At 35.0% G+C, this 22,009-nt stretch overlaps 1 protein-coding gene across 1 annotated transcript; it reads right to left on the minus strand.

Annotated features, from left to right (window-relative positions):
* Positions 1 to 741: 741 nt before the first annotated feature.
* On the minus strand, positions 742 to 1,431 carry LOC142182222 (uncharacterized). The gene has a single exon (XM_075256314.1). The coding sequence runs from the start codon at positions 1,429 to 1,431 to the stop codon at positions 742 to 744; it is 690 nt and encodes a 229-aa protein (XP_075112415.1).
* Between the last annotated feature and the right edge of the window lie 20,578 nt (positions 1,432 to 22,009).

Here is a 22,009-nt window from a genome sequence, read left to right on the forward strand (position 1 = left end):
ATGATTCCCACATAACGATTATTAACATGACACAAACGAGCATGCCAAAAATTAGTAGAAAAAAGCATATAAACAGAACTAGAAGAAGTTTTATTCATCTTAACATTCAACTTGAAAATCCCATCACATGCATACCCCTTATCCATAAAAATACCATTTTTCACTATTATATATTGATCACTCTCAATAATTTGTTTGAAGCCTGCCTTGTTAAGAAGAAAACTAGACATCAATTTTTTTCTCATTGAAGGAGTATAAAGTACGTCTTTCAATGTTAATACTCTTCCTGAAGTAAACTTCAACTCGACCTCTCCCTTTCCAAGTACCTGGGTTGTGTGAGAATCACCAAGCATGATGATTTTGGGCTTCTCAAATGGATCATATACTTTAAACCAATCTCTATCATAGCAAACATGACGGTTTGCTACAGAAACAACCCACCATCCATCAACATTTTCTACCATGTTAATGTCTGTTATCACCACCACAAGTGGCTCTTCGGTAACGTTTGCTTGTGGTGTAGGAACACGTTTTCAAAATTTGCAAAATCGAGCAATATGCCCACTCTTGCCACTGACAAAGCATGGTTCGCAATTTGAACTTGTTGATTCTGTGCTTGGTTGTTTGCACCATTATTCTTTTTGGGAGGTCTACCATAATTTTTCTTAAAAGTCTTCTTCTTCGGTTTCAAAGAAGTATTTTTGTGAGTTTCAGGAGTAATATTATTTGAATTAATTAAATTTACCTTTGTAGTGACGGGTTGTAGAGTGCTCTCTTCCGATTGCATAAGTGCGAATCTTGGCCTCTTGCCTCTTCTTCCATGCGAATCCGCATTATCAACTTCTCAAATGAAGTTTCCTTTTGTTTGTGACACATAGTTTTTTGAAATTCCTTCCATGAAGGTCGAAGTTTATCTATTATGCCACAAACAATAAGATTGTCTCTAATTTTAATATCCTCGGACTTGAGCTCTCCAATGATCATTATGAAGTCTTGTGCTTGGTCTACTACAGATTTATTGTCCACTATTTGAAAACGAAAAAATCTGCTAGCAGCATATTTTTTCGCACCTGTCTCCTCGGTATCATACTTACTCTGCAATGCTTTCCAAATTTTCTTTGTAGTAGAGTAAGTTCTATCATAATAATCATAAAAATTATCAAATGGACAATTAAGAAGATAATACCGACATTTGTGTGAATCATCGTTATATTTTTCAATTTTTTCTTGAAAGGCAATTAGTTCATCATCATTCATGGAGGAGTTGTCTACTTTGCTTGGATTCTTCTCAGTTAAAACATAAGAAACGTTGAGAAGACTCAAATTAAAAAATATTTTACCTTTCCATCTCTTGAAATGAGTACCATTGAAATGGAATGGCTTGTTGAGATCTCCCACCTTGATATCCGCGGATTTTTCAACTGTAGCCATTTGAATCTCCTTAAAATTATTGGTAAAAATACAATTACAGTTGAAAAATAAAATGAAGAAAATAAAATATCTTAAGGTTGAGGCGCGGATATCTCGCTCTATTTAAGAAGATTCAAGCCCACTGCAGCAAAGTCTTCACTGATCCAGCAGTAATCTTCTTGACTTGTCTCCCCCAGGATACAACAGCCCGATCACGTCGTATGACTCGAACAAACTCTGGACAAGTTGTTGAGTCCAAAACTCCACCAAAATGAACACTTTCCCTCAACAAAAGTAAAAACTCTCTTCTTCTTTTTTCACAACTTTAACCTCAATTTATTGAAATACTCTCAATTATTTTTCACATACCACAATATGGAAGAAAGACTCCTATTTATAAGTGTAAAAATTCTTCCTTTAATTAAATTGGAAGAAAGTGGGATAGTAAGTTATAAAATCATGTAGAACATGGGAGAAGGGTTACAAAAGAGTTATGGCCATTTTCTACATCATGGAGTAGTGGAAGCTATGGGAGTTATGGCCACTTTCTACATTATAGAGTAGTGGGAATTATGGGAGTTATGACATAATTTATTGTAATATTAAAATGGTAAAATACTAACAGTGCACACACATATATTTAAGTAATTTTGAAAATATAATTTTATTATATATAATTTAGCGAGAGAAATATTGCTTCACGTGAACACACATCCTCGAGCTGAATACGCCTCTACTAGTACGTGCAATGTTGGAACAAATTACAGAAATTCTGTATACCTATCAAAAGGTGTGTTAATGAACGTATATGATACAAAGACGTACGTACTGTCTGTTGCTAAATTTATTCTGTTTTGCATAATCAAGACAAATTAAGATTATTGAGAACTTCATGCAACAGAGTCTAAATCTCAAACTTCCAATATGAAGTTAGAAAAGTTGCTTGAGAAAAGAAGAAAAAAACAGAGATATTGAAACTCTAGCAATCCAGCACACGAGACAAGAGTGTCATATTATGTGTGGCAGAAGAAGAGGCAGTAGATGGGTCTAAAAAAAATAAGAAAGGGAAGATAATTGAACGAATTACGAGAATATATTAAACAATATAAAAAGGTCAAATATCATACGGAATACTTCGCAATAAAAAAGTCTAATTATGGGACCAACTCTTTGTGAATTGTTCAATGCATCTAGGCCTAATGTTGCAAGACATGATTGTTTCTTATAGTTATTAAAAAAACATATGGTTGTCTCAGTTCACCAATTCTTGAAATTATACGCGTAAGATAAGAGAGTTCTTTTTTTTTTTCTTTCGTCAAGTTTGTTATATCTGTCATCATATATTCTTTTGATCGCGTCTGAGGTACGGTCTCAACAGTCGTGATAAATATTCATGTCACCACCAACAAACAAGTTGTACAGAGCAAGTGATATCATCCAAATAATATAACTTATATAATCTAATGATCAATGAAATAGGAGAAAATGTCGAAGATGTTCTGGGACAAAATATTAATTGAGATAAAAAGACGTTAGATGGTTTCTTTCTTATTATATAAGCTTTATGAACAAAGTTATGTTGGTTTCCGATATCTCTTACTTGCTGCATTTGTAAATAATAATTCTGGAGAAAAGAACGCTAGCATATAAACATAAATATAAATGAAACAGTAATTAATTTGAGCCTACTGAATTCACAGTGTTTCCTTAAGTAATTTAATCCCCTCCTAGTACCCAAGGTTATGGATTATTTCCTCCCATGATAAAACGAATTACACACTGGTGTAGCGGTACTTCAAACCCCAGTGTTTCAGCGAACACAAAGTTCGGCAGCAAATCACACTTATAGTTGCTTTGTTTGTAGGTTAAAACAATGCACAACAAAAGAGGAGAACTCAGAAGTCGAATGAAAATTCTGAGAGGAAGGAATGCAATTTATAGCCGATGTTGAGTTCTTACTGAAGAGGATATCAACGATAGCCAAGCTCTCGAATTCGTTTCTGCATGTGCCTTCTCCTAACAACTCTTATTCCGTTTTTCAGTTTTGTGTTTGTGTTCTGTGTCTTTGCTCTAACAGCTACTGCACATATTTATAGTGCAGTCAGCTATTAAGAGAATGACCAGCCGCCACTCATGGTGGAACAATCACTAGACTGTTATAGAGAAAGCACTTGACATGGTGGAAGGAGCACTTGCTCATGGAGCACTAGGTTGCCAATGGACAATGGAGCATGCACTTGGCCGAACTGGTGGGATACTTGGATTCTATCCATGGATTGGAAAACATCCGTTACAAACACGGATAATATTACGTTAATATTCACTATTAACAAATAAATTTGGTCAAAAAAATTAATCAATCAATCGAACATTTGACCAAATCCAAATCCAAATTCGAAGCCAAATCCGAAGCCGAAGCCGTAGCTGAAGCCGAGCGAGCGACGACGACGACGGCGCAAGGCTTGCCTTCTTCTTAACTCTTTAAGAGCTACAGAGCAATTGTATATATACCCACCAAAATCCTTTTCCCCTTCCAATATGGGACAATGTTTCAAGAGAGGGAAACTTAAAATTTTACTCAAAAATTTCATTTTCCCTCCATTTCCCATTCACCCTCTTTTTAAGACTTTTGCATCTTAAAATTCTCAACAATCCCCCACATGAATAGGGAATGGCTATATCGCGGAAGTATGCATGAAAACTTTTGTGATTTGCAAGCAAAGATTAATTGCATCTGGATAAGTAGGTTTCCCTTTGAACTTTCCGTAGTGAACTTATGTCGGATATACTCGGTCAATCGGAAGATTTGATATCTTTGAACCGTCGAACTTTAGTGTATACCTAGACAACCATAAGTCACACAATCAACCCTTAACCGTCTTTGGTTTTCATTGTTGTGTTCGTTTCAGCCATGAACACCACCTGGTTTCATAAGTGCGTAGAGAATTGGCCTTGCAAAATTCTCCTTGAAGCGGCTAACACTTCACACTTACATAGGTGATTTCTCATCGTGTCATCCCGTAGATACATTATTTGATATACCCCGTATCAAATTTAGAAATCATTAAAAAGCCTTAATGTTTTATCCTTGGTACTGAACATTGTCACACCTCCTTTTTCACCTGCGCCCGCAGGGGCGCAGAGGGAGTTTTTCCAATTAAAGGACAATCGAAACAGGATTTATTATTTAATTCAGAGTCGCCACTTGGGAGATTTATGGTGTCCCAAGTCACCGGTTGAATCCCGAATCGAGGAAAAGATTGACTCTGTATTGCAGTCCACGAACCAGAAATCTGGATAAGGAATTCTGTTAACCCGGGAGAAGGTGTTAGGCATTCTCGAGTTCCGTGGTTCTAGCACGGTCGCTCAACTGTCATATTCGGCTTATTTATCTGATTTTTTTTATATATATGTTGAACCTATGTGCAAATTTTAACTTTTACCGCTTTTATTATTATTATTATTATTATTTTTAACGAGAATTGCAACGTTGTGAAAATACATCTCGAACCACGTCACATCAATGCACCCGTGGTTATCGATATATTTCGACTCCGTTGAGATTTGGATTTGGGTCACATAAATGTGCACCCGAGTTTAAGAAAGTAAATTATTAAAAGCGCGTCTAAAACAATCTAGCGTTTTATTAACTTTGAGGGAAGCCACGAAATTCGCTAAAGGGTGCGTCCCGAGGTCTAACATTTTTAAAGAAGTAGTTAAAGAGGGCCACACAATTTGTGATTTTATTTGGCGCGGCATGCCTCGTTTATTTTAAGGACATCCTAAAGCAAGCTATTATTTTCTTTTGAATTTGTCTCTGAATTCTAACTAATTAACTAGCATATATGAAAGGCCCAAGATCCTGATGAATCAGTTTCAAACCAATTAAGCCCAATAACTTAGCAAGTGAAGGCAGAACATTTTCAGCAAATTGTTCATAACAGCCCAGATTTCATTTATAAAGGGCTGGACAGTTTGGGCTTATGACGAGCCCAAAAATACGACGCTGGTTTTAATTTCGAGGCCTGCCAATGCCTTAGACCCCAGACATCTCCTTAATTCAAATCGAGCAATGCTTCTCAGCCAATAGATCAGTCAGACCATTCAATTCATTTAAAATGTTTTTACATGGATAGTTGCTTAAGTAACCTTAATGACTAGTTAATTCCACCTAAAACTCCTCAAACAAGTTTAACCGCGGCTGGAAGTGAGACAGTTTTTCAGCAGGCAAAGACTGTCTATTACTTGTGAGTTCAAAGTAGATCAATGTGTGTTAATACCCCTAGTAAGACTAAACGAACATCACTAACCCAAAAACGTGTTCTGATCATTAAGGTCCTAAGAGATCAAATCTATGTCATCAATAGTGCACATATACGGTCGTACGAACCCAACAGTCCAAGTTAAATTCAATCCTACTATGAAACCAACAAATCCGAATTGATTCACACTAATGCTGGCATTTCTTAGCTGCTCACAGCTGTTTGAATATTGAATTGCTAACTACAAGTTAAGATCTAAAGTCAACTTTTATATTTATGTTGTTGCTAATATCGACAGTTAAACTAATCATCCCATGCAATCTTGCTAAGCTACTGAATATTAACGTTCCAATATAAATTAATAGTCCAAACAGTCCAGTCTTACTTCATTACAACGAATCATACAGAAATAAAAATCAAAAGTAGTCAATTCTGTAATCAAACATGCTTCATTTTCGTTCCACTTCTCAACTTTCAATGTACATTATGATGAACACGAAAGTGTACCTGGGCTTGCAGTGAAACAAAGGAGAAGAAAGAGGTCAGTAATTTCACAGCAGTAGCAACAGGAATCAGCAATAATTTTCAACGGGTATCAGCAACCAGAACTCAAATAGCAACAACAAACCAGTCTCAACCCAGAAATGAACTCAGCACACTCAAATTTAAACCCGGAATGAATTGTAGAACAACAACAACAGTAGATACCCAAACAGACCCGACTGTACCACACTACGCTCGAAACTAAACCAGAAAACTTTCTAAAACTTTGACAACACTAAACCTGACTGCCTTTCAAAGGAACTCTCTATTTTCAGATTCTTTTCTAAAACAAATCCCCCTTGTTATCTCAGGTCTGCCCTCTTTTATACCCTAAGATAAACCCCTTTTCCAGCCTGTTTTCACACTAGGCAGAATTAAGAAATGTGTGTCTCCCATCATATTCCCTGATAGCCACTACTAAGTGTCTAATTTCATTGTTTAGTTTTAAAGGTGTATGTGCAATGCTATATTTTAATCAAGTCTTTTTAAGCCTTCCCACACCATTATGTTTTGTTCCCCATTAGCACTAAACAAATGCATTAGTTTAATATTAATTAAGTGCTTTACTGACAGCCCACTTAGCAAGACCATTTGTCAAACTTTTAAACTCCCAAAATACCCCTGAAGACCCTGTGACTGCAGCTATAACCAATTCTCCTAAGTTCTGAATGCAACCTTATAACTCAATACTATCTAATTAACATTATCATACCAACACTGAATTCAAACCAATGTCAGATTTATTTCAGACCCTAAACAGTAGGATTCAATTCATCAAACTCAACAACAGCTTAAACTTGAACCTGGTTGAATCAAATAGCAACAAAATAAAGGCCTAGGATTTTAATGATTCAGAACACCCTTACAGGGAATGACACAGTAGGTTCAGGTGACAACCAAAACAAAGTTCATGTATTTTCAAAGCATTTCAACTGACCAAGCAATTCAAAACAATGTGACGACCGACTAAGCGATTCAAACATTGTGATGAACTAATCCTTAATTTTAGCAAATAGGCAAACTTAATTTATCGATTGCAAAATCGGAAATGTTCTAACAAATCGAAAAACTTCCTAGCTTTAATAATTGACTAAAACTAACGAGTCAACACCAATTTCCAAACCAAAGCAAATTGACGTGACAGGAAATTAATCCGAAAAGACACATAAAAATGAGATGAAACAGAGAACAGAGAAGACCAAAAATGAGGAAAATGAAAGCTAAATAACAAACTCCAAATGGAAATGGGAAATACCTAAGATGAACGGCCAGCTCGGCTTGAACCAAATCCGGCATCTTTTGATTTTGGCCGGAATAGGTCTTAATCACGAGTTCCCAAACGAGAACACACGAAGAAAACCTATTTCGGCCTCGAATCTTCAATACAGGCTCTTGATCTGAGAACTCAACGTTCGTTCATTCGAATTGAGATTCGACAAACTACGATTTGATTCGAGGGTAACTAGGGGTGGTTTAGGGACGTGGGAAGTCAGGTGGACGTTGGGTGTTAGCCTAGAATCGATTGGATTAGTTAGGGTTTTTTGGTTGATCTTTGATTGAAGATTCGAAGGCCCTGATCAGGATTCGAGGGGAATGGTTAGAGGGGTTAAGTTTAGGGGGTCGTGGGGAAGCTAGGGTGTGAATTTGGGGGTGAACGAAGCACTGTCTGCTGGGTTTCAGGCGATGGAGTATGGTGGCGGCTATTAGGGTTTTTGGTCGTTTGGTCTCTCTAAAAGAGACGACTGAACAGGGGGGTGTTTGGAAATGAGAGGGGGTAATGGGTCTGGAGTATTTTGGTATATTAGATTGAGGGGATTAATGTGATCCGTTGGATTAGTGAAGATCGACGGTCCAGATTAGGTTAGAGGGTCAAACGGGATCGTTTTGGTTAAGTACTGAGGCGGGTTTGGTTCGGGATAAACGGGTCGGGTTCGGTTCTTGGATACGGGTATTGATCTGTGACCGTTGGATGTGGCTTGGTTGAATGGCTGAGATTTTTGCCATTGAAACGACGTAGTTTGGTCCCTATACTACGTCGTTTGACCATCCTGTGAGAGGAGCTGCCTGGACCGGGTTTGGGACTTGCCATTGGGCTAGGGATTTGAGCCCAATCCGATTTTCCTTCCTAGTTTTTGATCTTTTCATTCATTTTGCTTTCTAAATTATTTTCTAAAATTATAAACCAAGTTAGCTTATTAAAAATACTAATTATATTCTAATAACATTTATCACATATAATTAAATGCCAATTAACAATAAAATCACACAATTCAACATTAAATGCTAAAAAATGCAAAGTACAGTATTTTTTATGATTTTCATTTTCGTAAAACAAATCAGTGGTTAATTAATCCTAAATTGTAAATGCAAATGCAACACATATATTTTTGTATTTTTCATTAGTAAAAATAGAATAAACATACACAGACAAATACAAATAAATCACAAGCAACACACAACTATTTTATTTTAAATTTTTGTGGGAGTAGTTCTTGTAGGGCAAAAATCACGTGCTCACAAACATTGTCTCATCACGAGAATGAACCAAAAATTTGTTTAAGAATGTTGAACCGTCATTAATGACTTTGTTTGATCTCCTTGAACCTAGATCTTGGGATCTCCAGTCTTCTAGGTAGAGTTACCGCCACAATGACTTGTTCTCGGCCATAGTCCCATTCCCCTCGATGATTTCTCAACTACCTCTCTAGTTAGGCCTTTTGTAAGTGGATCTGACACATTATCACTTGACCTTACATAGTCAATCGTGATAATTCCTTTAGAGAGTAGTTGCCTAACGGTTTTATGTCTTCGTCGTATATGACGAGATTTACCGTTATACATAACGCTCCCAGCCCTTCCAATTGCCTCTTGACTATCACAATGTATGCATATTGGTGCCAACGGTTTGGGCCAAAATGGAATTTCTTCCAAGAAATTCCGGAGTCATTCAGCTTCTTCACCGGCTTTATCTAAGGTTATGAACTCAGCCTCCATTGTATAGCGGGCAATAAAGTTTGTTTGGACGACTTCCAAGATATTGCTCCTCCACCAATAGTGAATACATATCCATTTGTGGACTTCGAATCAGTTGAACCGGTGATCCAATTTGCATCACAATATCCTTCAATTATTGCAGGATATTTATTGTAGTGCAAATCAATGTTTTGGGTATGTTCTAAATATCCCAAAACTTGTTTCATTGCCATCCAATGAGATTGACCTGGATTGCTCGTGTATCGACTCAGTTTGCTTATAGCACAAGCTATATCTGGTCGTTTACAATTCATGATGTACATTAGGCATCCCAACACACGAGCATAATCCAATTGTGATATGTTTTGGCCTTTGTTCTTTGCTAATGCAAGATTCACGTCAATTGGAGTCTTTGCAACTTTGAACCCTAAGTGCTTGAATTTTTCAAGTACTGTCTTAATATAATGAGATTGTGACAATGCCCGACCTTGAGGAGTCTTTTGGATCTTAATCCCCAGAATTAAATCCGCAACTCCCAAGTCCTTCATAACAAACTTGCTAGTTAGCATACGCTTAGTCGCATTTATGTTGGCAATGTCATTACTCATTATCAGCATATCATCCACATATAGGCAAACAATGACTATGTGATTTGGAACATTTTTAATGTACACACATTCATTTATCTTAAAACCATTTGACAATATTGTTTGGTCAAATTTCGCATGCCATTGTTTGGGTGCTTATTTTAGTCCGTAGAGGGACTTAACAAGTCTACATATCTTCTTTTCTTTACCTGGAACCACAAACCCTTCAGGTTGTTCCATGTAGATTTCTTCCTTCAAATCTCCATTTAAGAAGGATGTCTTTACGTCCATTTGATGAATTTCAAGACCATAAACTACAGCTAAAGCTACTAGTATTCGTATGGACGTAATTCTCGTCACTGGAGAATATGTATCAAAGTAGTCAAGACCTTCTCGTTGTCTATACCCTTTGACAACAAGTCTTGCCTTAAATTTATCAATAGTGCCATTATTTTTCATTTTTCTTTTAAAAATCCATTTACAACCCAAAGTTTTATTTCCAGGAGGAAGATCAACCAATTCTCATGTATGGTTGTTCAATATGGATTCTATTTCACTATTGACTACCTCTTTCCAGAACAATGATTCCGAAGAAGACATAGTTTCTTTAAATGTTCGAGGCTCATTTTCCAATAAGAAAGTCATAAAATCTGGTCCAAACGAAGTAGACGTTCTTTGACGTTTACTACGTCTTGGATCATCCTGATTAAATATACTTTCTTTTGTTTCTTCCCGGGGTTGTTTAGATCCTTCACCAATCGACTCACATTCCTTTTTATATGGATATATATTTTCAAAGAACTCAGTATTATCTGATTCTATAATCGTATTATTAAGAATGTCGGGATTTTCTGATTTATGAACCAAAAATCGATATACTTTACTATTGGTCGCATATCTATGAAAATAGAATCAACTGTTTTTGGTCCTATTTTTACCCTTTTGGGTTTAGGAACTTGCATTTTTGCCAAACACCCCCACACTTTTAAATAATTCAAGTTGGGCTTCCTTCCTTTCCATTTTTCATATGGAATGGATTGTGTTTTGCTATGGGGTACTCGATTTAGTATCCGGTTAGCTGTAAGAACGGTTCCCCCCCACAAGTTCGGTGGCAAATCAGAACTTATCAACAATGCGTTCATCATCTCCTTTAATGAACGATTCTTTCTTTCCGCAATCCCATTGGATTGGGGCGTGTAAGGGGTTGTTGTTTGATGAATAATTCCATATTCTAGACATATCTCTTCAAAAGGAGATTCATATTCACCACCCATATCACTTTTAATCATTTTGACTTTCTTGTTAAGTTGTGTTTCAACTTCATTTTTATATTGCCTGAATGCGTCTATTGCTTCATCTTTACTATTAAGTAAGTAAACATAGCAATATCGAGTACTGTCGTCAATAAAAGTTATGAAATATTTCTTTCCACCGCGAGATGGTATTGACTTCATGTTACAAATATCTGTGTGAATTAAGTCTAAAGTATTTGAATTCCTTTCAACTGACTTATAAGGATGTTTAACATACTTAGATTCCACACATATTTGACATTTTGATTTTTCGCATTCAAACTTAGGCAATACTTCCAAGTTAATCATTTTCCGCAAGGTTTTATAATTGACATGACCCAAATGTACATGCCATAAATCATTTGACTCAAGTAAGTAAGAAGAAGCTGAAGTTTTATTATTAGTTTCGACAACTATTACATTCAACTTGAAAAGGCTCTCAGTAAGGTAGCCTTTTCCTACAAATATTTCATTCTTACTTATAACCACCTTGTCAGATACAAAAATGCACTTGAAATCGTGTTTTACAAGAAGTCCAGTAGAGACTAAGTTCTTCCTAATTTTGGGAACATGAAGGACGTTGTTCAAAGTCATGACCTTGCCAGAAGTCATCTTGAGAAATATCTTCTCATATCCTTCAATTTTTGCTGTAGCATTATTTCCCATAGAAAGCGTCTCTTCGGGTCCAGCAGAAGCATAGGTAGAAAATGCTTCCCTCACAGCACAAACATGGCGAGTGGCTCGAGAATCAATCCACCACTCCTTAGGATTTCCTACCATATTGCATTCAGAAAGCATAACACACAAGTCATCAATATCTTTGTGCTTTTCAACCATGTTTGCTTGACCCTTCTTCTTGTCTTTCTTTGGAGCACGACACTCTACAGATCTGTGTCCAGCTTTTCCACAATTGTAGCAATTTCCACTAAACCGCTTCTTGCTTGGGTTATTTCTTGGCCCAGAAGCCTGCGCTTCCTCTTTCTCTTAATTTGAGAAGTAGCCTCAACAATATTTGCTCCCATTATTGTTGAGTTTCCACGGCCTTTCTTTTCAGCTGCTTTGTTGTCCTCTTCGATTCTCAACCGAACAATGAGTTATTCAAGAGACATCTCCTTTCGTTTGTGTTTCAAGTAGTTCTTGAAATTCTTCCACAAAGGAGGTTGCTTCTCAATAATTGCTGCAACTTGGAATGCTTCATTGATGACAAGACCTTCAATGAAAATTCCGTTAGTAAAAATACTAAAAATTTTACTTTCAATATCAGTATTCATTTTATATATACATTCAGCAAGTAGATCATGAATAATCACTTGCAATTTCTGGACTTAGGTAATAACAGACTTGCTATCTACCATTTTGTAGTCCAAAAATTTTGCAGCAACGAATTTCTTCATCCAGGCATCTTCGAATTTGTATTTCTTTTTTAGCGCAGTCCACAGTTCTTTTGACGTCTCCACATTACTGTAGACGTTATACAGATTATTCTCCAGTCCGCTAAGAATATAATTCTTGCACAAAAAATCAGAATGCTTCCACGCCTCAATCACGAGAAAGCGTTCATTCTCTAGAGTTTCATCAGGCAGATCAGGAACATATTCCTTGATGAACTTCTGTAGACATAACGTAGTCAAGTAGAAGAACATCCTCTGCTGCCAGCGCTTGAAATCAATCCCGAAATATTTTCCGAGTTTTTCTGCCGGTGCCAACACCGGTGTTCGGCTTGTTGATGCGTTGACAGTCATCATCGGAACAACTCGGTTTCCGTTGTCATTTGCTATTTTTTCTGTAAAAGAATGACACAAACAAACGTTTAATAAACATTTAAACTTGGAGAAAAAAAATCACATAAATTTTAATCTCCAACAAACAGCCACGAAGGCTTTAATCTCCAACACGGTAGTAGACAAAACCACAAAGGTTTTAGTCTCCAGAGCAGTAAGTATAACACAAATACAGAAATAAATATTATTAAATCCCTTAAGCTTGTTAGTTTCTGGTACCTTCTTACTTGTTGTATTTGTAAATAATAATTCTGGAGAAAAGAACATTAGCGTATAAACGTAAATATAAATGAAACAGTAATTAATTCGAGCCCACTGAATTCAAAGTATTTCCTTAAGGAATTTAATCCCCTCCTAGTACCCAAGGTTTTGGATTATTTCCTCCCAGGATAGAACGAATTACACACGGGTGTAGTGGTACTTCAAACCCCAGTGTTTCAGCGAACACAAAGTTCGGCAGCAAATCACACTTACGGTTGCTTTGTTTGTAGTTTGAAACAATGCACAACAAAGGAGGAGAACCCAGAAGTCGAATGGAAATTCTGAGAGGAAGGAATGCAATTTATAGCCGATGTTGAGTTCTTACTGAAGAGGATATCAACGATAGCCAAGCTCTCGAATTCGTTTCTTCCTGTGCCTTCTCCTAACAACTCTTATTCCGTTTTTCAGTTTTGTGTTTGTGTTCTGTGTCTTTATAGTGCAGTCAGCTATTAAGAGAATGACCAGCCACCACTTATGGTGGAGCAATCACTAGGCTGTTATGGAGGAAGCACTTGACATGATGGGAGGAGCACTAGGCTGCCAATGGACAATGGAGCATGCACTTGGCGTGGGATACTTGGATTCTATCCACGGATTGGAAAACATCTGTTACAAACACGGATAATATTACGTTAATATTCACTATTAACAAATAAATTTTGTCAAAAAAATTAATCAATCAATCATTTGATTGAAGCCGAGCCGAACGAGCGACGACGACGACGGCGCGAGGCTTGCCTTCTTCTTAACTCTTTAAGAGCTACAAGAAGAGCAATTGTATATATAACCACCAAAATCCTTTTCCTCTTCCAATATGGGACAATGTTTCAAGAGAGGAAAACTTAAAATTTTACGCACAAATTTTATTTTCCCTTCATTTTCCATTCACCCTCTTTTTAAGACTTTTTCATCTTAAAATCCGCAACAAGTTATCAGATATTTGAATTCATCATAGAATCGGAGATAGCATATGCCTAATAAAAGTAAAAAATTATTCGAACCACCACACTACTGTTAAGTGTTATAAAAAAAAATATTACTAGTAATAAGAAAAGATAGTGAACTGATAAATAGTGAGGAAAAAGAAAAGAAGAGATAGCTAGAACGACTTGTACAATGCCGACATCAACTGCTCAAATGGAAGCCTTGTTATGTTGAGTAGTGAATAGATACCCCACTGCTCGGCAATATACGGTGATCAATGGTTCAATGGACCTATAAATAAATGAAGAAACAGGACTAAATTGAACATATCAAAAATAATATTAATTCCAACGGCACTAAGGTTAAAAGACAAGCGGGCAAGTGGATGGTATATGCCCAACAGTTGTCTTCTAGGGACCTCCCTAATTTACTTGCACGAACTAGTAAAATTTGACCGTAAATTTTTATGCTATTAGTTACTTTTCACCAGGATCAACTAAGTGATACTCTCCCACAATAAGTGATCAATTTGTCCTTTTATTTTGGTCCAAAATAAATGTTCATTTATATAATCAAGAAAAAATTCAATTTGTTTTTCCAAAATTACCCTTATGTACGTATCCTTAAAAAGTCTTTTACTCCTCACATTAAAAGAGAAGTAAGTACTACTATAACTATAGTGCAATATTTAATGAAGAGTAGTTTAGTCACACTAACTATTTTCGTCTAAAATTTAGTATTTCCCTAATGAGTGTGCCTAAAGTAAATTGGTCATTTAATGTGGACCGGATGAAATAATGCTTAACAAAGAAATTTATTAGTAATTATTTTATAAATGACCTAATTACTTTAGACCTCCCCAATCATTTCTTGTTGGATACACAGATATTGATCAGTTGCTCTAACTTACCACTTGCCCTATTGAATATTCAACAACTTGCTTGGTAGATACAATGTTTAAGTAAAAGTTGTCTATCAAAGCATGATTATGCGTTCTTCTTATCCAAAGTGATTGTTACTGATTTTGTAGTACATACATCACATTATTCTGTATAATTTTGTTCCTTGGGTCACTTTCGAGAAATAAAATGGTTAAAAAAACATCAACTGGACTACTTGTTGCTAGTGGCAATTTATGATATTTCGACTTCATAAAAACATTTTTTGTTAGCAAGAAATAAAGTGAGGTCTTTACGAGGTTGCACAACCAAAGAATGTATACATTGTAGACACCAAGACTTTATCATAAAGTTTTAGCTGTAAAATAAAAAATTCCATGACAATAGTTATTTTTCAATTAGAAGACTAAAACGTGATTAAAAAAACGTTATTTCTACGTTTTACTCTTGTTTCCTACGTGATGAGCGTAGTTCTTGTAGGCCCAAAATTTCGATTAAGCGTCATGGGGAAGTGCACAGTTAGTCATTAATAAGGCATGTATTTACTTTTAAGTTAATGTTTAAAATGTCTTTAATCTTTAGTCACTGCTTTAATAAATTTTACTTGCCCGGACAAAAATACCCTTCTGCTCATAAAGTTCAGGACCAAATGTCCTTAACTTATGAGCTTGTTACTGTAAGTTCAGGACTACCTGTCCTTAATTTATGAGCTTAAAATTCTAAGTTCAGGATTCCATGTTCTTAACTTTTGAATTTAGAACTCGAAATTCAGGACTACCTGTCCTTAATTTTTGTGCTTGTAACTCTAAGTTAAGGACTACTTGTCCTTAATTCTTGTGCTTGTAACTCTAAGTTAAGGACAAGTATCCTTAACTTTTGAACTTCCAACTCTAAATTCAGGACCAAGTGTCCTTAACTTATGAGCTTGTTACTGCAAGTTCAGGACTAGTTGTCCTTAATTTATGAGCTTGTAAGTCTAAGTTAAGGACTACTTGTCCTTAGTTTTTGAACTTGTAACTCTATGTTTATGACTACCTTTCCTTAACTTTTGAACTTGTAAATCTAAGTTTAGGACTGCATGTCCTTAACTTTTGAACTTGGAACTCGAAGTTCAAGACTGCATGTCCTTAATTTCTGTGCTTGTAACTCTAAGTTAAGGACTGCATATCCTTAATTTCTGTGCTTGTAACTCTAAGTTAAGGACCAAGTGTCCTTAATTTTTGAACTTCCAACTGTAAGTTCAGGACCAATTGTCCTTGACACGTCTAACTCCGCAATCTAAATTTGTACCTCCAAATTCCAATGGTATAAGTTTCTCTATTTGTGTAATTCTCTATTGGTATACCTGTTTGACTAAGGTAAAAAGGCAACCGGTACAAAAATGTGTATGCTACCATCTTTGAGAAGAAAAGACACAGTGCAAATGGAATCACTCCTGGTATTAGACAAGCATCATGAAGTCCAACACTTCTCCTATTTCCTGAACCATGCCGACGGACATTGTCATGTCCATTTTCAACCATATTTTCTTTCACTGTTCTTAATCGAGAGTGAAGAGGATTTGGGAAGAAAAGGAATGGAAGAAAGGGTAAAAATATCTTTTCATATTAATTTTAATAGAGTAGTGGTTATTTTTGCTCAATATTAGAATTGTTGGATAAAAATAAATAGGAATTTTTATCTCCTATAGCAAAGGTTAACACCTTATTTATTTTAAATAAATACCATTTAAAAAAATTATATTCTATAGATACTTTTTAATGTTTATAGCAAAATACTTAATTTTGGTTACCTCCTACCACTAAGCCACTAAATGCGCTATTCAGTTACACTATTTTATTTTTTTCTCTACTTTGATACATGTCATTCTCTTCTCCCATTCCCTGAAAACACGAAGCTTAATCTCAAAATCCCTCTCACCCACATCACCTACCATTAGTCACAAACGGTGATTTTGTATACCCTGAAGACTTCTATTGTGTTGATTAGTCGATTCTACTAGAGAAGAAAGTGCGATAGAAGAGCGAAATTCAAATTGAAATCTCCAACAATAATTAGGGCATCTACCGGTGGATTTTATGCAGTTAAGTTCGACAGTCCTTTAAAACGGGTACTGACTAACGGGTTTCAACTCAACTGGGGCGGCCTAATCGGAAATTCGAAATTACTGATTTATAAGTGGATTATTAAAGGAATTTTTACCTCCTATAGTTTCTCTTAAAGGAATTTTCACATGCGTGGGAACGGTGAGATTCCGAGTTTTTGCTCGACGGCGGATTCGCCGGAAAGTAGAGTTTGTTCTTGAACAAAGACGACGGAGTTTGGGGCTGAGCAACTTAATTTTCTGTTAATATATTTCAATGTATTTTCAACATATCACGTTGTATTTTCATGTATTTCATTGTATTCATTGTCCTTTTTTCCATTGTAATTCAATATATCTCCCTATATTCCATGTATTTCATTGTATTCACTGTCTTTTTTTCATTGTATTTCAATGTATCCCGCTATATTCTATGTATTTCATTGTATTCACTGTCTCGCTATATGCCATGAATATATTCATATATTTTTTTAATTAATATAATTTATGTATTCAGATGTATTATATAATTTCTCTGAAGATTGCTATGGTTTTGGGGTATTTTTCGGTTGAGAATCTTTTTTATAACTGGAAATACAAAATTTGTGTGTTATAATTGAGTTTGTTGAGTTATATTAGGAGTCTATTATGTTAATTGAATCACTTTCCGTTTAAAAATAGTGTAATCCCATGTTTTACGCCGTGAATACAGTCGAATACAATAATCTGTCCAGCTGTTGTAAACACGTGATTTTTGCCCTATATGAGAATTACTCCCAAAAAAAAATCAAAATAAATTGATTTTCCTTGGTGTGCAATTTTGAGAATTTTGGTGACATTTTTGGATAATTATTTGTATTTGTTTGTGCATGTTTATTTGTTAAATTAATAAAAAATACAAAAATATATCGCATTTTTGCATATAGGATTTAATTCTATAATTATTAGTAATTAAGTTTGTTTTACAAAAATTAAAAAATTACAAAAAATAGGCATCTTTTGCATTTTTAGCATTTAATGTCCAAATATACAATTTTATGCTTAATTATTACTTAATTATGCGTTAATTGTTATTGGGAATTAATTTGCGCTTTTATAACTTAATTTAGTTCTTAATAATAATTTAAGTATTTTTATAATTTAGTTTTAGAAAAATAAAAGAAGAAAAAGAGCAAAAATACAAAGAAAAATCGGATTTGGCCACTTCTTCAAATTTCAACCCCAGGCCCAAACAATTGTCCAACCTTCCCCACGACCCGGTCCATTTCAAACCGGGTCGACCCGGTCCATAACCCAAAGACCCCAACACCCCCCTATCTTACATTTTCACAAAAAAAAAAACAAACTAAAAAACCCTAAAAAAAAAAACAAAACCTAAAAACTACCCATCCCCCCCCTCTTACCTTCTTCTTCTTCAAACCTCCAACTCCTCTCCTATGGATGCCCTTCCCCTCACCCAACGACCACCCCCTCCAGCCCTTCCCCCTCACCCCGTCACACTCACACACACACGCACCAACAACTCCATAGCTGCCCTCTTCCATCGAGCTTCGTCATCGTCGAGTTTGAGCTCATCCATGGCTTCCCCTACTGCATCGTCTGCTCCTTCTTGCTGCGTTCCAGCTGCTTCTCCTTCTTGCTGCGTTCCAGCTGCTTCTCCTTCTTGCTGCATTCCAGCTGCTTCTGCTTCGTGCTGCGTCGAGCTTCTTCTGCTTCTTGCTGCGTTGAGCTGCTTCAGCTGTCGTTGCTGTGCCGCTACTGCTGCTGCCGTTCCAGCTGCGCTGCTGCTGCTGCCGTTCCAGCTGCTTCTGCTTCTTGCTGCGTTCTTCTTCATCTTTCACCTCGACTGATGCTTGTTGCTTCGTCGTCTTCAAGTCCGTTTATGTCCAAGTTTCGTTGGTTTCGTTTAGAGTTCGTTCGATGTTCGTCGTTGGTCATTTACGGTTAGTTGTTCTAAGTTTTATTTCGTCCATAATTTGTTTGATATTTTCAGATTTTGAATTAGCATAAGTTTGCTTTATTTTTCTTATTTATTTTTAGATAAAAATTGTTAGTTTAATTATATTGTTGTTAGATTTAAGTTGAAGATTCAATTTAATTATTTTTCAGTTTGTTTTATTAATTTTAAGAGGATTTAGTTTTAATATAGAAAGGTGTTAGTTTAAATCGTTTAAATCCGTTGTTTGTTGTTAATATAGATTTAATTCGTATTCATTTTTTGAAGTTCGTTTTTAATTCAGTGATTTAATGTGAAGTTATGTTTTGGTTTTAATTTTTGGATCATGTATCTTTGTTATAATTTTTGTTGGATTTAATTAAGAAAGATTAATTGATTATTTGAAGATTAGTGATTTGAATATGTTTATTTGTTTTGTTTAAACTTAATTCGAGTTTAATTCGAATTTGAATAAAACTTGCTTGTTATTGTTGATGAATCTTTTCATTTATGTCCATACTTTGTTTGATTGTTCTTGAATCCGAAATTAGTATAAGTTTGATCTTCTTGTTTGTTGATTATCATTTTTGATTATTTCTTCAGTTTGCTTCATGATTTTGTTTAGTTTTAATATAGGAATTGTTGGTTGTAAAGTTGTTAGATTTTAAGTTCAAATGATTATTGAATTTAGAAATCTGAATATATTTGTTTGTTGTTGTTGTTGTTGAATCTGAAAGTAGGGTTGTTTGTTGTTAAAGATGTTGATCAATCAAGATAATTTTAGTTGTTTCTTTGTTGTTCATCATTTAGTTTGAATTTTTGTTGAACATTGTTAGAAATTGATCATATTGGTTATATTTTGGTTAAGATTGATTAGGTGAATTGGTTATAGCTGATGGGTTAGTTTGGTAATCTGCAGTACGTTCAGGGGTAAAATGGTAATTGCAATAAAGTCGGAGGGGTAGTTTGGGAATTGAATATTTTGAATAATTCTTTATGTTAAGCATGGGGGACAAAAGGTAATGGGGTGTAGGTGATATAATTGTTTAATATAATGGGGGACAAGACATAATGTAGTGGAGGGGAATATGGTAATTGTTTATGATAAGCATGGGGGACAAGATGTAATGGGGTGGGGTTGATATATTTGTTTAATTTAGTGAGATTAAAATGGGGATGAGTGGGAATATAATGGGTTTGGTAGGAGAAAATGGTTGTTTTATTAATTAATTAAAGGGTTTGGGATGTGATATATATAGGAGGCTTGATCAGATTTTAAAAGAGGACAGATAAACATATAGAGAGAGAAAAAAAAAGAGCTGAATATTTAAGAGAGAAAGAAAATTACAAAAAAATATTAAAACTTTCAAGAAAAAAAAATACAAATAAAAAAGGAGCTGGAAATTAGAAGAGAGAGTAGTACACACCTGATAAATATTCTGATATACGGGTTTAGAAAAGAAGGGTTAAACATTAATTAGCCTTTCAAAATCTGAAAATTCCCTTGGATTCTGCCCGTTGTTTGTTGTTGGTGTTTCTGGATTTTATTTTGATTTTCAAATCTGTCACTGGGATTTCTGTTGACTGGATTGCTGGTTATTATTGTTGTTGCTGTGTTACGTACTACGTGGCTGACTTTCTTCTTCTTATATTGACAATATCAGGTACACAACTGTAATTTTGGCCTTTCTGTAAGCTGAAACTGAAGAATGGAAGTTTAAATTTTTTATTTAGTTTTTTTTTTTATTAATTGCATTTAGGTTATTTCATGTATTATTATTCTGTAAATCGCCGTTGTTTTGCATAATTAGGCATATTGTAGCGATGTATTAAATAATGCTTTGCTTTAACCTGATTATTAGGTAGTATATATTTAAGCATGTTCATTACTGTTTAAACTGTCAAATAATTAAAATAGAAGAAAATAACGTAAAAATGGCTTTATTAAATCAGTTTGGCAAAATTGATTAAGTTCCTTATTCATAAGGGTTTTAGTATCGCCAACGTTAAGTTAATCGGAATCATGTAGCTAAATTCAGTTAAAACATGAATTAATTTTGCGAATCAAATATTAGGACAGGATTTGAATTAAAACAAGGTTAGTTAAGGTTAAATTATTTAATTTTTAGAAATACGGTTTAGTAATCAAGATTATTTCTAATTTTCAGTATTTGTAAATAATTAATTTCGATAGCTCAAGTCATCTAACAATATGATTTTTAATCCGACTATGGGATAATTAGTTTTTTTTTAAAAAAATAAAATTTTTGACAATTCCATGTTGTATTTATAATTATAATTTTATTACTTTCTGTTAATATTTGTTTTCTCTTCTATTTAATATGTTATTTTTAAGAATGTAGAGATTGATTTTATATTTATAGACAAACTTAGTAATAATAAAAATGTAGTCATTAAAGGATATTCTTAAAATAAGGAAGGATTTCGCTAAAAATAAATAGATGTAAACAATACAAAAATTTGCAGGATTCTCCAATCTCATTTATTTATTTAATTATTAAAAAAAATACTTAGAATTTGGGATGGACTGTTTAGTGAATTTCACTTCCTTCCCCAAAGATAATAACGCGCTAGACTCTTTAGGCGCGATTTAATTAATTTTACCTTCTTAAACTCGGATGCGCATTTCATGCGACCCAAATCTAAATCCTAAAACATTGAATAAAAATGTGTTCCGGATTGCGGGTGTATTTCATGTGACGTAATCCAAAGACATGTTTTAAACGATGTTCACATTTTTTTAAAAAAAATATATAATAATAAAAACGGTAAAGAGTTAAAACTTGCACATAAGTTCATATTTGTATAAAAATCAGATAATCAAGCCGAATATGACAGTTGAGCGACCGTGCTAGAACCACGGAATTCAGGAATGCCTAACACCTTCTCCCGGGTTAACAGAATTCCTTATCCGGATTTTTGGTACGCAGACTGTAATATGGAGTTATTCTTTTCCTCGATTCGGGATTAAAATTGGTGACTTGGGACACCCTAAATCTCCCAAGTGGCGACTCTGAAATAAATAAATAAATCCCGT

This window comes from Nicotiana tabacum, chromosome 6, assembly GCF_000715075.1.
Source record: "Nicotiana tabacum cultivar K326 chromosome 6, ASM71507v2, whole genome shotgun sequence".
NCBI lineage: Eukaryota > Viridiplantae > Streptophyta > Magnoliopsida > Solanales > Solanaceae > Nicotiana > Nicotiana tabacum.

What these genes read in the sequence shown, in the direction of transcription:
- LOC142182222 (XM_075256314.1), bottom strand. Translation starts at nt 1,431, where the DNA reads ATGGCTACAGTTGAAAAATCCGCGGATATCAAGGTGGGAGATCTCAAC.